General features: G+C 38.0%; 1 protein-coding gene across 1 annotated transcript in view; it reads left to right on the forward strand.

The window, feature by feature from the left end:
• The window catches only part of col7a1l (collagen type VII alpha 1-like), a 548,766-nt gene that overhangs the window by 427,935 nt on the left and 105,388 nt on the right, over positions 1-15,443 (forward strand). Inside the window, exons 87-89 of the mRNA XM_051929632.1 lie at positions 3,697-3,732; positions 5,775-5,834; positions 11,826-11,870. Of these exons, the coding sequence (XP_051785592.1) occupies positions 3,697-3,732; positions 5,775-5,834; positions 11,826-11,870 (141 nt within the window). The remainder of the gene's footprint in view (positions 1-3,696; positions 3,733-5,774; positions 5,835-11,825; positions 11,871-15,443) is intronic.

Raw genomic sequence — 15,443 nt, forward strand, 5'->3', positions numbered from 1 at the left:
GGCAAAGAAAGGAATGGCATCATTTTCTTGGAAAGTCTGAATTTTAAAATAATTTTTTATATCTTTATAGATGACATAATTTTTTTTCTGTTCAGCTTATACAGTATTTGTTTACATCTCATATAAAAACTACAGAGTTATGAAGTGCGTTATATATAAAACCTGCTAATACATAATTATAGAGACTGCGGCAATTAACCCAATATCTTCTAGTAATATATGATAGTTGGCCAGATGACAAGGTGACAAGCCCAAAGCCACAAGTCACAATTTGTCATATACACTATTCAGGAATGAGGCACTACAAGTGATATTTAATTATTACTAATACAATTTCTCTATTAGCACAAAAGACAGTTTAATTCTCCACCGAATTTGTTTTAGGCAGAGTAGTGTTTAACTCTGCTGACTCACAGATTTAGCTTTGTTTATGCTTTGTGTGGAGTTCACATGGGTTTTCCTCCCTGATCCTCAATGTCATGCCTGTACCCGTAGCACCATATGAGTGTGGGGGTCAGCATGAGAGGACCCTGTGATCAACTGGCTCCTGCCTTGGGCATGATGCTGCTGGATTCAGGTCCAGCCCCTGTAACCCTAAATTTGGATCAACAGAGTGTGACAATGTTATGTTATGATTTGTCTTAAAATAACTTGGAGATGCATTAAAATAGGTTCATTACTTTAGTTATCTTATATTGCATGCCCCTAGTCAAATCTATTTGCAAGTTTCCATTAAAAAAAATTAAATAAAGCAAACACGTTTTTTGTAGTGTTTAGAATTTTCAAAAGTTTTGGAATGATGAATCTGGTGTATGGTAAATGATAATATTGTTTGAAGTACAAATGTCATCCAACATACAAAGGTTGTACAGCATAGTAGCAAACAATTGAATATGTTACTTAATTCTGCAACAAAGAATGGTTTTACACATCTACAGGATTATGTAAAAATTAGGAACACCTTTAATTTATAGTTCTTATAAATGCTATTTATTTATATAAGCTGAAGATAAATGCTCTCCATTCATGAAAAGCTGCTGATGAGAAATATGTTTCTTTATGTAACATTCTGTTACATCAGTAATTCTGATATATGTTTTGGCAAATTAAATGAGTTTTGCAGTGTGTTTTGTTTCTCTAACAGCTTGTGTCTTTCCTATTAATCCTATAAGACCAATGAACTGTGACATGAAAATGAGGATGATATAAACTAGAAAGCCAAAGGAAAAATAGCAGTATATTCATTTACAAAAAAGCACCGCCTATCTAATTAAAGCAAATTTATCCATACAGGACAATATGACAAGAGTTTAAACAAGGTAGATAAAAATAACTTGTTATAATTATCCTGACTGTAGGATTTCTCATTGATTTTTTTGTATTTATTTCGTTCACAGATTATTTTTTATACATACTGTGAAACAAAATCAAAAATAAATAATATCTCAGTAGAGCATATTCTGATTATGATTGTTTTGTGCTTTGTCTTGATAAATGGGTAAGTTGGTTGGAAGCTCCTCATCTGTACTTTACAGCTTTCTTAAATGTGTCATTGACTGCTATTACTAATAGAACTGCTAGAACTAATTACAAACAGACTTGAGCTATGCCAGGTACAACTTTGAAGGAGACCTTGTGAAAAGAAGCTTCAAGGCACAATAATTGAATATTTCTAATGTCCATGCCTAGCACAGTTTAGAGCATTTTTTGTTCTGTCTGTATTTATGTGTGGACTGTACTATGAAAAAAATAACACTGCTGATATAATATGAGTTGCTTAAAAAAGTAAAAATACTTATGTTGTGGCCTACAGGGGGCACACCAGCTCTCCAAACCCAGCACAGACAGACACAGACACAAGGTTCATCACACCACAGGCCTTTATTTGGCTTTGGGAAACTCTTCCAAATTGTTTCCCACCAACCAGCACAGTTGTAAAGCATACCTAAATACAGCACACAGTACTTTCTTTCTCTTCTTCACTTTTTCTCTCCATCTCTCACTCAATCCTCCCAGCCTAAAGTCCTCCTCGAGCAAGCGTCATCCACCTTGTCCCGACTGTGGCTTCTTGAATGAAGTGAGGCGGTCTCTTTTATGCTGCACCCGGAAGCACTTCAGGTGGCCCATCAGCATGATCTGGAAGTACACTCAGGCGTGGTGGAAATGTAGTAGGGCTCCAGTGCTCCTGAAGCACTCCATGGTGACAACCCAGCCGGGCTGTGCCGAACTCTAGCTCCCATGTAGACCCTGTGAGAACCTAAGTATTCGTTGCAACCCAGGGGGACTGCCATCTAGTTCTTCAGGGAAGGTAGTTCCCTGTGCATATCCCCTAACCTGATCCTTCCATTATGAAGGTGTCCCGGCCAGGAAAGGCATCCGGTCCGACCGTCCATCACAACGTACATGAATAGATAATGAGTATAATATACTATAGGATTTAATGATAAATACACACAGTCACAAACCAAAAAAAAATTCTAACAACTATTTAACATCTGTTATTCTCTTGATCCATGACCATTATCAAGTGGAATAATATTAGAATTGTTTTACTGACACAGTTATAGTAATTAGTTTGGCACTTAAGTAGAAATAAAACCCATCAGTTAAAAAAATTAAAAAATGAATATGAATAAAGTATTACATATTGCTAATGTAAATTCAACCTACTTGTAAATTAAGTACAGTGACTTCAAAGCCCCTAAAATGAGTTGGTACATATTCAACACCGTTTTTATGACAACATGGGAAGGCAGAACACAGTATTTTTTCATGAAAGAGGGTCCTTATAAGAATTCATATGATATAGATGGGCATCTTTCCTGAAGTGTTTATTTCCAAAACTTAATTCAGGGCATCTAGGAGATTTCTGTAGGTGATGTTGCTTTGAGATTCTTGAGTGAAAAATCCATAACCTGAGACATAAATGAGCATTTGTGTAACCATGAAGTATTTGTCTAATGGTAACATTATGTATTCCTAAACAAATACAAAACCCATTATATAAAGACATGTTCTTTAGTTGACTCCAATAGTGTATTAGTAAATGCAGCTTTACAATACAAGCAGACATCCATTCCTATTCACTTTTCAACTGGGTTATAGTTCTATTCCTTTTCTAAAAAGCAAATCCCCTTTCTTTTTTTGGCTTGCTTTAAGTTTAATTCACCTTTACATTGCTCATCTGTTTTTCATGGTGAATCACACCTGCTACCTTCTTTGAAGTTTAAGTTAATAATACAGTATATACTGAAAACAATGATCATTTGTATCAGTAGTAGATAGAAATAGAATTCACTTAGTTTTGAATTGCTCAGGTTATATAAAATACCATTACCTGATTTTTAAATTCTTGCACAAAATGAATTCTAATCTGAATACATCAGCTCCTGTCTGTATAACTAATAAAAACAATGTCTTTAACTTATATAGGCCTCCTATACAATTGCCACAATATGGAGCAGCATTATGTGACTTAATTAAAGCAGAGTCAGCATTTTGGGAAAAACTTCAGCTCTTCTTGACTTGCTGCCATCAGTGGTTCACACTATATGCTAATCTATAATATTAATACACATGAGAGACAAAAACTGAAAGGACAATATGTTCATACCAGGGTGGATGTTTTATAAGATTAATATTAGACTGCGTGTTAAGAAAAACATATTGAATTGGTATTTTTTATATTTTTTATAGGGGTCGCAAGGTATACCTGGCACCAAAGGGGAGAAGGTATGACTGATATTTCACATTATGTAATTTTTGAATAGACTTGTTTTAGTATCTTCTGTGATCCTTGACCATCACAAATAGATATTTTAATAAAACGATAGTTCTGAGAGCTTTTAGTTGGTGTATTTGGTGAGAAACTGAACAGAGCAGCTTCCTGTAATCGTCTGTTTTTGGGGATTAAAGTAATTTATTACAAGAAGGCTTCATAATAAGGATATTAATGTCCATGAACATTTACAGTAAATAATGGTGTCTTTCTTAGGCTATTGGAGGCAATACTTACCACAAAGGATTATTTTTCTACTAACTGACACAGGGAAATTAAGCACATTGAGCTACACATTTTGTATTACAATGTGCTTTATAAATAAATGTTATACACAATAACAAAGGTATTCCAGGACTTCCAACTAATTTTTGTTGTTAATTTCATCCCAGTCAAACCTGAGGCATAACTAGGACAGGTTTATTATCTTGGCAGTTATATCAGTACAGGGTGCATAATCCATTATTATTATTATTATTTTTACTATTATTATTACTTTCTTTTTCCTCTCTTTCAGTTCACTTCCTTCTCTCCAAATTGCTTCTTCCTTGTCAATTTATTTGCCACAGATAGTAAAGTGAAATATAAAAAAGAAAAAAAAAAGACTTATCAAGAGCCTATTTCTTAGACACTTACCCAGTACAATATATATATTTCAGTATTATCAATACAAGCCTATGTATGACCCTCATTTTCTATGGTTTCTCAGGAGGAAAATATGTCAGTTCCCTGGCTTACTCTCATTGACTCCTCCTTAACAATAAAAATCAATAGACATAATAGAGATATAAGTGTAGAACAGGCAAATGTCTGCTGCAAGGAGTGGTCCAAAGTACAATTCATTATAATATTTTTGCCAACCCTACTAAATCATTTGAAAAGATTTTGTGTTGTTATGTGTGGAGGCTGGACCACATACTAACCATAGGGCATTCAGTAATTCTGGCAATTATATTTTTAAATGAACTTAGTTATTGCCTACCAGGGATTTTCACAGTTCCTCACCCATTTTGTTTCAGTCTAGTCTATTTCGGTTTATTACCTTTACTTAAATTTGGGGCCAGGCTGATTCTTGTTTATAGTACTATCAGGAGCACTCAGTCCTAGATTTTAGTTTAAAGACTGCTTTTGAGTTTGGTGAGCACTGCTCATCATAACACTTTTTCACAATTTGTGTCATTGCCCAGAAAAACTCATTCTTGCTATGATCAGTGGCATCAACATTTTTTGAAATGCATCAGAGCAAGTGTTGAGTAGCTCCATAACATTCGCACGAATATATCACAATAGGTATGAGGCTTTTTTTATTTGTTTGCATTCCACATCTGACACTAAATACAAAAAAGATTAAGTCAGCAAAGTGATACATTTTAATATTGTCTTACAACAGCACCCGATCCAGTCAAGTACACAAAACATTTATTTAGTGAAATCAACTTTTTTGTTGTTGTCAGTAATGACTTAATTTGGGACAAGATAGCTATACTTAGTATTATGGTGCCGGAGAGTGGTGATGTGTTGCACGTTGATTAGCAAATGAAAGTACGAATTTCACTGAATTTTGCACACATGACAATGAAGATCCTATAAACCTAAAAACAACAGGATATTGTAGAGGAGGACTTTTGACTAGAACTTTAAAGTCCCTTCCAGTCAGCCAACTATGGAATGTAACGCTTGGATATTTGTTGGTAAATTTTGTCTTCCTTGGGTCATTTTGTTTTTAGAGTGGCTCAGGAACTACCTCTAGTAATGACAACATTCACAATTCACAATCACATTGACTGCACACCAGTTCTAAGTCAATCTACACATGTACTTTTTAATATAAAATTTTGTATTATTTATTAATATTAAATAGTTTATATGATTTTAACTGCATTATTGTGAATACATTGTAATCTTTTTGTTTTTAAACTAATACTCCATAAGCAGCAATTACAGTACATCTTTTGAATCAAATGGTCCTCTGACACAAATGTACATTCTTTATCAGGGTGAAGCAGGCACCGGTGAACCAGGTGACCGAGGTGTTATGGGACTTCCAGGACGTCGGGTGAGTTTAATGTAAAACAAAGATTACTTGAAAGGGAAGGATAGCTGCAGGTGTTTATAGATCATGCACATGTTTTTAAGATAAAATTATTAGTCACAAACATCAAAACAGAAAATGTAAACAAATGTCAGAAGCTAAAGAAAAATAATGTGCAAAAAAGAGAAAGGAATTTCAACAGGTGTTTCTTTTAAAAAATAAGGCTACAAGACCACTAATTGCGGGGTATATTAAAAATATTTAAAAGCAAATCACGTTTTCTACTTCATTAAGATAACTTTAAATTTAATCTCTCACGCATGAATGTTTTCAAGTGCCTTAGAGACTTGTACTACAATGATACATTGACATCATTTAAGTAGATCTCAGAAAAATGCAGCTTGCAGTTAATACACTTTTCACTGCTTGCAATATAGCTTGATTTACAGCTCTATCCTTTTGACTACTAAAGAGATGCTCTTGTAAAATAGTGCCATAGGATACAGGAGCAATGGTTTTAAATTCCACTTCAATTTCCTAAAGCAGCATAGATAGTACGATCTTAGACGCACATTCTCAAAAAACAAAAGAAAAGTTACTCCCCAAAGAATGCACCCCTCTTCAATATCTGCTCAGCACAGGTTATTAAATTTAAAACAGTACACAATATTCACTGCTGCAAATTCAGACTATCTAGAATAATGGTTCTTAAAGTGGCAGGTTATTGAGAGTTGGTACGGTGTTACACTTTAAAAAATAGTCCTGAGCAGCTATTAAAATTCTCTCTTTAGTTGAGTGTCTGTCTCATGAACTCCAACATTATAGGAGTGAAAAATGACAAGTCAACATGCATGTAAAATTGACCAAGGGGTCCTCTTGACAGTTCACATCCTCAATCAATTGCCTTAGTTTGGGATTTCAATTGAATATCATACTGCATTGCTGAATCAGAAAAGATATGAGTTCACATAAATAAAAATGAGCAAATCTTTACAATCAGGCATTCACTCAACAATGGACTTCTTTGTTTCAATGCTTGTATAATTAAGTCCAATTTGGAGAATTTATTGGAAGTTAAAAAGGAAGCATAGAAAAAAAATGTCTGAGCTAACTGATATTTTGGAATATACAGTATGTGTGATATACAGTACTATTTTGTGTCAGGACAATAATAAAAAGAATTAATGTTAATTTTACAGAATGTTTCTTCTTTTGTATACTTGCTTACTTAAACTGCACTATTGAGTGGATAAACAATGAAAGTCATTACACCGCAGCTTTTAAAGTTGAATTTACAAATTACCAATATACAGTGCATCCAGAAAGTATTCACAGCGCATCACTTTTCCCACATTTTGTTATGTTACAGCCTTATTCCAAAATGGTTAAAATTCATTTTTTTCCTCAGAATTCTGCACACAACACCCCATAATGATAACGTGAAAAAAAGTTTACTTGAGGTTTTTGCAAATTTATTAAAAATAAAAAAACTGAGAAATCACATGTACATAAGTATTCACAGCCTTTGCTCAAAACTTTGTCGATGCACCTTTGGCATCAATTACAGCCTCAAGTCTTTTTGAATATGATGCCACAAGCTTGGCACACCTATCCTTGGCCAGTTTCACCCATTCCCCTTTGCAGCACCTCTCAGGCTCCATCAGGTTGGATGGGAAGCGTCGGTGCACAGCCATTTTAAGATCTCTCCAGAGATGTTCAATCGGATTCAAGTCTGGACTCTGGCTGGGCCACTCAAGGACATTCACAGAGTTGTCCTGAAGCCACTCCTTTGATATCTTGCTTGTGTGCTTAGGGTCGTTGTCCTGCTGAAAGATGAACCGTCGCCCCAGTCTGAGGTCAAGAGCGCTCTGGAGCAGGTTTTCATCCAGGATGTCTATGTACATTGCTGCAGTCATCTTTCCCTTTATCCCGACTAGTCTCCCAGTCCCTGCCACTGAAAAACATCCCCACAGCATGATGCTGCCACCACCATGCTTCAATGTAGAGATGGCATTGGCCTGGTGATGAGCGATGCCTGGTTTCCTCCAAATGTGATGCCTGGCATTCACACCAAAGAGTTCAATCTTTGTCTCATCAGACCAGAGAATTTTCTTTCTCATGGTCTGAGAGTCCTTCAGGTGCCTTTTGGCAAACTCCAGGCAGGCTGCCATGTGCCTTTTACTAAGGAGTGGCTTCCGTCTGGCCACTCTACCATACAGGCCTGATTGGTGGATTGCTGTAGAGATGGTTGTCCTTCTGGAAGGTTCTCCTCTCTCCACAGAGGACCTCCGGAGCTCTGACAGAGTGACCATCGGGTTCTTGGTCACCTCCCTGACTAAGGCCCTTCTTCCCCTGATTGCTCAGTTTAGATGGCCGGCCAGCTCTAGGAAGAGTTCTGGTAGTTTTGAACTTCTTCCACTTACGGATGATGGAGGCCACTGTGCTCATTGGGACCTTCAAAGCAGCAGAAATATTTCTGTAACCTTCCCCAGATTTGTGCCTTGAAACAATCCTGTCTTGGAGGTCTACAGACAATTCCTTTGACTTCATGCTTGGTTTGTGCTCTGACATGAACTGTCAACTGTGGGACCTTATATAGACAGGTGTGTGCCTTTCCAAATCATGTCCAATCAACTGAATTTACCACAGGTGGACTCCAATTAAGCTGCAGAAACATCTCAAGGATGATCAGGGGAAACAGGATGCACCTGAGCTCAATTTCGAGCTTCACGGCAAAGGCTGTGAATACTTATGTACATGTGCTTTCTCAATTTTTTTATTTTTAATAAATTTGCAAAAATCTCAAGTAAACTTTTTTCATGTTGTCATTATGGGGTGTTGTGTGTAGAATTCTGAGGAAAAAAATGAATTTAATCCATTTTGGAATAAGGCTATAACATAACAAAATGTGGAAAAAGTGATGTGTTGTGAATGCTTTCTGGATGCACTGTAAGTTAAGCCATACAAGATATTTAACAAAAATTGGGATGAAAAAGAAAAATGTTGTGCAGTATGAAAGCTGCATGAGAGAAAAATCACAGAGGATGGCCCTCTAACCTAGTAATTCTCATTCTTTTTTTACTGAGAGGTGCAGCCGTCTGCAAGCTAAGTGGGCTGCAAAGCACAAAATCAGTTTGTTACCTTAGAAAGGGCATTAAATGTTAAGGCTAAACAGAACATACTGTATATGTATATCTGATTATAACATCAATATTTGTTTAATTTTTTTAGATGAAATCTTTATTAAGAAACATCATTAAAAATGTACTGAGGAAGATTTCCTTTTTACAATTAGTATTAACAAAACCAACTCCCTACCATATTTGTTAAATTAAAAAATAAAAAGACCCTCTAGATTTTATTTGAACAGCTTTGCAAATAAAACTGTTAACCTCTGAAACACAGAAAATACATATTAGTATGCTTTTTGATGCCATCTAGAGGAGATTAATTCTTTATAGTCAAGAGAAAAGTGATTAACAGCACAGCAAAGTTTTGATTGCAGATTAATGTCAGAGAGACATGAACAAAACCATAACTTAATTCAGCAAATGGCACAGAAAGTACACTCATTCTGTAAATAATGAGGGTTGCCTGTACCAGTGTCAATAAATATAAGGGTTAACAGGAATCCAAATTACTACTACTGCAGCTCACTTCATCTTTAACAGACTCGGAGAATTAAACCTGTTTAGTCTCGAGCAGAGAAAACTGTGTGGGGACCTAACCCAGCTATTTAAAATCCTCAAAGGCACTGATAAAGTAGATCCAGCAATACTGTTTTATCTTAAGGGTGAATCACATACTCAAAGACATCAGTGGAAATTAACAGGAAGTGCATTTAAAACTGAAGCCAGGAAGCACTTCTTTATGCAACGAATTGTGGGACTCTAGGACCAAACTACCAAGACATGTAGTTGAAGCAGAAACCTCGGCAAACGTTAAAAAGATGAGGTATTGGGATAGCTTAGCTAGATAAACAAACAGACCTTATGGACTGAATGATCTCTTCTCGTTTTTCAAATTTCTTATATGTTCTTAATATTCAGAATGTCAGATTTGGACGGACTGCCTCTTGATTGTCATCACCGCTCTTCTTTTGCATGCCCCACCTCCTAAATGTCTGTCATTTGCATTTCATAATCATGGCATTTAAGGGAGGAAAACACATGCTGTGAAACAGTCTAACAAACTGATTTGACAGACATGTATTACGACTCATTACTTATAATCCGGTGTGCAGAGGAGTGACTGATTCAAATGTTTTTTGAATATGTACCAGTAACATTCAGGAGTTTGTCCAGGAACCATGTTCAAGATGGGTGGGCTGCATATGGACCTTGGGCTGCAGGTCGGGACCCCTTACTCTAACCTGAGCCCAAGAGATCCCCCAACCTTATGCTGTAAATAAGATATTTTATTTTAAATGAATGAAAAATCTATCTTGTGGGGAAATATGCGAATCAACTTAATTCAGTCATTTAGGGTCCACATAATTGGAACAGTACAAGAATGAAAATTTAAAAATCAGGCAAAATGTTGTGCTGCATGACAGAAAAATCACAGAGCATGACCCTCTAGTAACCTAGTAATTCTCATTATTTTTTACTAAGAGGTACAGCCATCTGCAAGCTACGTGGGCTGCACAGTACGAAATCAGTTAATGGAATTTACAGTAAAGTGCTGTAGGTTTTCATAGAATAAAAAAAAATCCAATACAAAGTTAAAAAAAAAAAGTTTAGCTTGTGTTTGACTGGTCCCTGCACTTTCACTCCGGCGCAGTGTGGAACTATCCTGAGACACGTTTCACAATGTGGATTATTGGTTGAAACCCTATAAGTCACCTACTGTCCTTTGTCCTCCTGTTATGTCCCTTATAAGTGTTCTCTTATAATATTTAAACAATATATCTGCGTATATTTTTATTGTGGCGGCACGGTGGCGCAGTGGGTAGCGCTGCTGCCTCGCAGTTGGGAGATCTGGGGACCCGGGTTCGCTTCCCGGGTCCTCCCTGCGTGGAGTTTGCATGTTCTCCCCGTGTCTGCGTGGGTTTCCTCCGGGCGCTCCGGTTTCCTCCCACAGTCCAAAGACATGCAGGTCAGGTGGATTGGCGATTCTCAATTGGCCCTAGTGTGTGCTTGGTGTGTGGGTGTGTTTGTGTGTGTCCTGCGGTGGGTTGGCACCCTGCCCGGGATTGGTTCCCTGCCTTGTGCCCTGTGTTGTCTGGAATTGGCTCCAGCAGACCCCCGTGACCCTGTAGTTAGGATATACTGTAGCGGGTTGGATAATGGATGGATGGATAAACGTTACCAAAATTTGAACATCCACACTGACATGTCTAAGTCCCTAATTCAAAATAAAATATGAGAATTTGTTTCATCCCAATAGGAGAGCAAGTATATCACAACTGTGCCTTAAATAGAGATGGCTGTAAGTAACATCAGATGAAACATGGCGCAGATCTTTTGACTGCAAACGACATGGCAACTGACAACAATTTTGCTGTACTCGGGAAACTCAAAATAAAATGGCAGCGGGTTGGGAAATGGATGGATGGATGGATATTTTTATTGTGTCTATATATACAGAGGACGGAGCACAAAAAAGTAGCCCATGCATTGTAAAGAACCCCACTCAGTATCAGTTGATAGTGCTTCTGCAAAATACATAATTCAAGAACCATACTATACTCCAGCATACTACTGGTTCTGTGAACCATGAACCAAAACCAAGGAGCCCTCTTATCCATACAACAGATTCTGTTTCCAGAATTGGGGATCATACAGAATGAAGTCCTCATAACTGGAAGCATTAAGAATCATAGATTTGTGTGTGACAAAGGTAATACCAGTGCATACTTCTCGATTTGCAGGCTAATGTTTTGTGAACACCTGGTATTTACCACGGATAGTATTCAGTAAAAATAGATGCAATATAAAAATTGTGCCAGTCAGACACTTTAACAAAATATGACTACATTAATAAATATTTCACTTGTTTTTGCTTGAAATTTAGGGAGAAAAGGGTCAACCTGGGTCTCGTGGACCACCTGGACCAATGGTAAGAAAATATCCATATGAAATAAATAGGGTGTTACTAATAATACATTTAATTTTTTTATTACATTAATTTACTTAATCAAGAAACAAATGTTTACTATATAGCATCCATTTATTTATTTCCACTGATTTTTTTTAATTGTAAATTGATCTCAACTATTTTTTTGTGATGTTTGTATCTGTAACATGATACATGGCTGTTTGGTGATCACCTGGAGTTTGATAGTTGTGACCTCCAAGTGGTGCCACTGAGCCACAAAACAGCCAAATAAGTTATTTATTATTCATTTTTTTTTTTTCAAAGTCCACATCACAGTCTTCAGCCCTCCAGTTAAGTTTTGCCCTCTGCCTCCCTACTCTGACTCAACTCTTAAAGCAAGATGGCTCCATTTTATGAGATATTTCCAGAGCCATGCATAACAGAAGCACTTCAGTGTCATATGGGAGCCTCCCAGGGAGTTGTATTCCCAACAGCACCCCCTGGCAGCACTCAAGGACACTGATAAGTTTGCCTGAGACTTGTAGTTCTGAAGAGCGGCCAGGCTGGGCCCAAACCAGAGGAGCACTACCACCTCTCAAAAAACTGCTCAGAATCCCTCAATCTATCCATTATTTTTTTATCGCGACTGGGATAGGAATCAATAACCATCCTAGCCAGGATGTGCCTCTTCTCACATTGTTATTCCATTACGACTTCCTGTGCTGTGCAAGGATTCACCTTCAGTCCCAGTCGGATCCCTTTTATCACTCTGAATATCTAAAAGTATCTATATATAAAATTCACTAAAGCAGCCGACCATGGCCAAGCAAGGCGCAAGACAGAGCCCCGCCCACCAACTCAACGAGCCCCGCCCACCAACTCTAAGACCATGGGATACGACGACAACTTCACCAACTCTAAGAATTCACTAAGTCCATGGCAAGCAAGACGCACGCAAGACAGAGCCACACCCGCCAACTCACAGAGCCCCGCCCCCAACAATTCACTAAGCAGCCGATCATGGCATACGCACGACAGAGCCACGCCCACCAACAATTTGAGCGAGAGCGAAAGCATTTGCCAAGAATGTTTTCATTAAGCAAGAACAAAAGTTGGAGGTTCAAAGACGATCACATACCGTCGTAGTTCCGACCATAAACGATGCCGACTGGCGATCCGGCGGCGTTATTCCCATGACCTGCTGGGCAGCCAACCAGGTAACCAAAGTCTTTGGGTCCCGGGGGAAGTATGGTTACAAAGCTGAAACACCACCAGGTGTGGAGCCTTTCGCTTAATTTGACTCAACACGGGAAACCTCATCCGGCCCGGACACGGTGAGGATTGACAGATTGATAGCTCTTTCTCGATTCTCTGGGTGGTGGTGCATGGCTGTTCTTAGTTGGTGGAGCGATTTGTGTGGTTAATTCCGAAAACAAATGAGACTCCCTACTGCTAAATAGTTACGCGATCGCCAAGCGGTCGGCGTCCAACTTCTTAGAGGGACAAGTGGCTTTCAGCCATGTGAGATTGAGCAATAACAGGTCTGTGATGCCCTTGGATGTCCGGTACTGCACGCGCGCTACACTGAATGGATCAATGTGTGTCTACCTGGCGCTGAGAGGCGTGGGTAAGCCGTTGAACCCCATTCGTGATGGAGACCAGGGCTTGCAATTGTTCCCCACAAACGAGGAATTCCCAGTAAGTGCGGGTCATACACTCGCACTTATTAAGTCCCTGCTCTTTGTACACACCCCCTCTCGCTACTACCATGGTCGGGTGACTTGGTGGATTATATATAGAAAAGCAGCGGGAACCACAAAGAACAGTGAAAAGTCAACGTCGCTCAGAGGTGCATGTGGACTGTAGCAGAGACGAAACCGACTGAGGCAGTGTTTGGAAAATGAACAGTCAACATTACTCACAGGTGCATGTGGACTGTACACAGACGAAAGCGACTCAGGTGAGTAGTTGGGGACTGGCACATGAGCAGGCAGTGCGTACTGAACGATGACTAAGAAATCAGCAGACTAGAATGGCGGGGGGTTCGGGACGGAGGGGGCGGAATGGGCGTCCTTCCCCTCTCCCCCCGTTCCACCCTCCACGCCCAAGCGCCGTCCAGCCCCGTCCCTCGTTCTGGGAGGTGGAGGCGCGACGGCGGTCCTCCAGTTTTCAGTCACGAACAATTGTATGTTGCCCTCTCCAGAGTTCCATCTTTTCATTCACCTGCATTCGTATCCTCAAACGCACCCCATTTGGACAACTGTGTCTTTCAGGAAGTGTTCACCCATCAATACATAATTATGCGGCGTATGCTACACCACGGGTTGGCTAGTATATTATACGTATTAATACTGAGAATTATAATCAGTGAATAACTTATGATACTTCAGTACTGTATGATCATTTTTATCACGTACTTCCACAGTACCCAGAGCATTATTTTGTGATTGGTTACAGTCTGGAATGAAATAAAGACAGAAAATGCCTATTCTTTCCAAGGATTACTGAGTACAGTATAGCTGAATCTGGTGATCTAATCAAAAATATTACAGAAAATACTGTTCCCACTTGCTTTGCATATAAATAAAATATTCACGTGAATTCACACACTTTGGAATTATGGAAAATTTGGCTATAACCTGATTTTCAAAGTGTCAATATTATCAGCTTCATGAAGAAGCCATTTTTCATTCAAATTAATAACATTCATACCATGCAAACATAATAAGAAAGAGAAAAGGGATTTTTCTGTATTGAAGGAGGCAGCATAGACAAGCATAGACTGATGCACTTTAATTCACACATGCTACTGTAAGTTTAATGTTCTTTTTAACATAAGTGTTTGTCTTCTGCTTAATGTTTCAGTGTAATTTGTGTTGATGTTCAAGAAAAAGACTTTAATTACGGAGCATGACCCTAATTATACTCACGTCAATCTTTCTTTTTCTTAATGTTAATTTCTCGTTATTGGAATAATGACCGGGGGCCTGTGTATTAGACAATTGACTGTGTAAATTGCCTAGGCCCGGGTACTTCAGAGGACGTGCTAAGAATTCAGTGCAGTTTCAAAGAAATATAGGCAGACGTTAGTTTATTCCAATAGCAACGTGAAATATCAGATTAAGCAATGTAGGTGTGTCATTTAAAGAATAGAAATGAACAAATGATAATTATAAACCATTACAAAGTAAAACTTGAAGATGAAACTGATTAAACACCTATTTAATTAAGTGGATATGTCCATTGTTAATAATATGGCATTTATTAGCTCATCTGTACAAAAATGTTAGCAATAATGTTCTTTGCTTCAGTTAATGTCAAGTTACTTTGAAAACATGTATCTCATTTTCAGAGTACTGATGCACAATGACTAAAACATAGGCAATCATAAAGCATAAAGTTAAAACACATTTTTATCAGAGTGAACCACTATTTTACAAACATAATGTATGTCTGTGTGCTGTGGATGCAGGTAAATACTGTATTATTGTCCCAGAAAATAGTATTGAATTTAAATAACAATAAGCATACAATGTTAAAACTAAAGTTTTGCTTATTTAAAGACTGGCTCCTGCTATTTCATTGCTAAAGATC

This window comes from Erpetoichthys calabaricus, chromosome 1 (assembly GCF_900747795.2).
Source record: "Erpetoichthys calabaricus chromosome 1, fErpCal1.3, whole genome shotgun sequence".
In the NCBI taxonomy this organism is placed as follows: domain Eukaryota; kingdom Metazoa; phylum Chordata; class Cladistia; order Polypteriformes; family Polypteridae; genus Erpetoichthys; species Erpetoichthys calabaricus.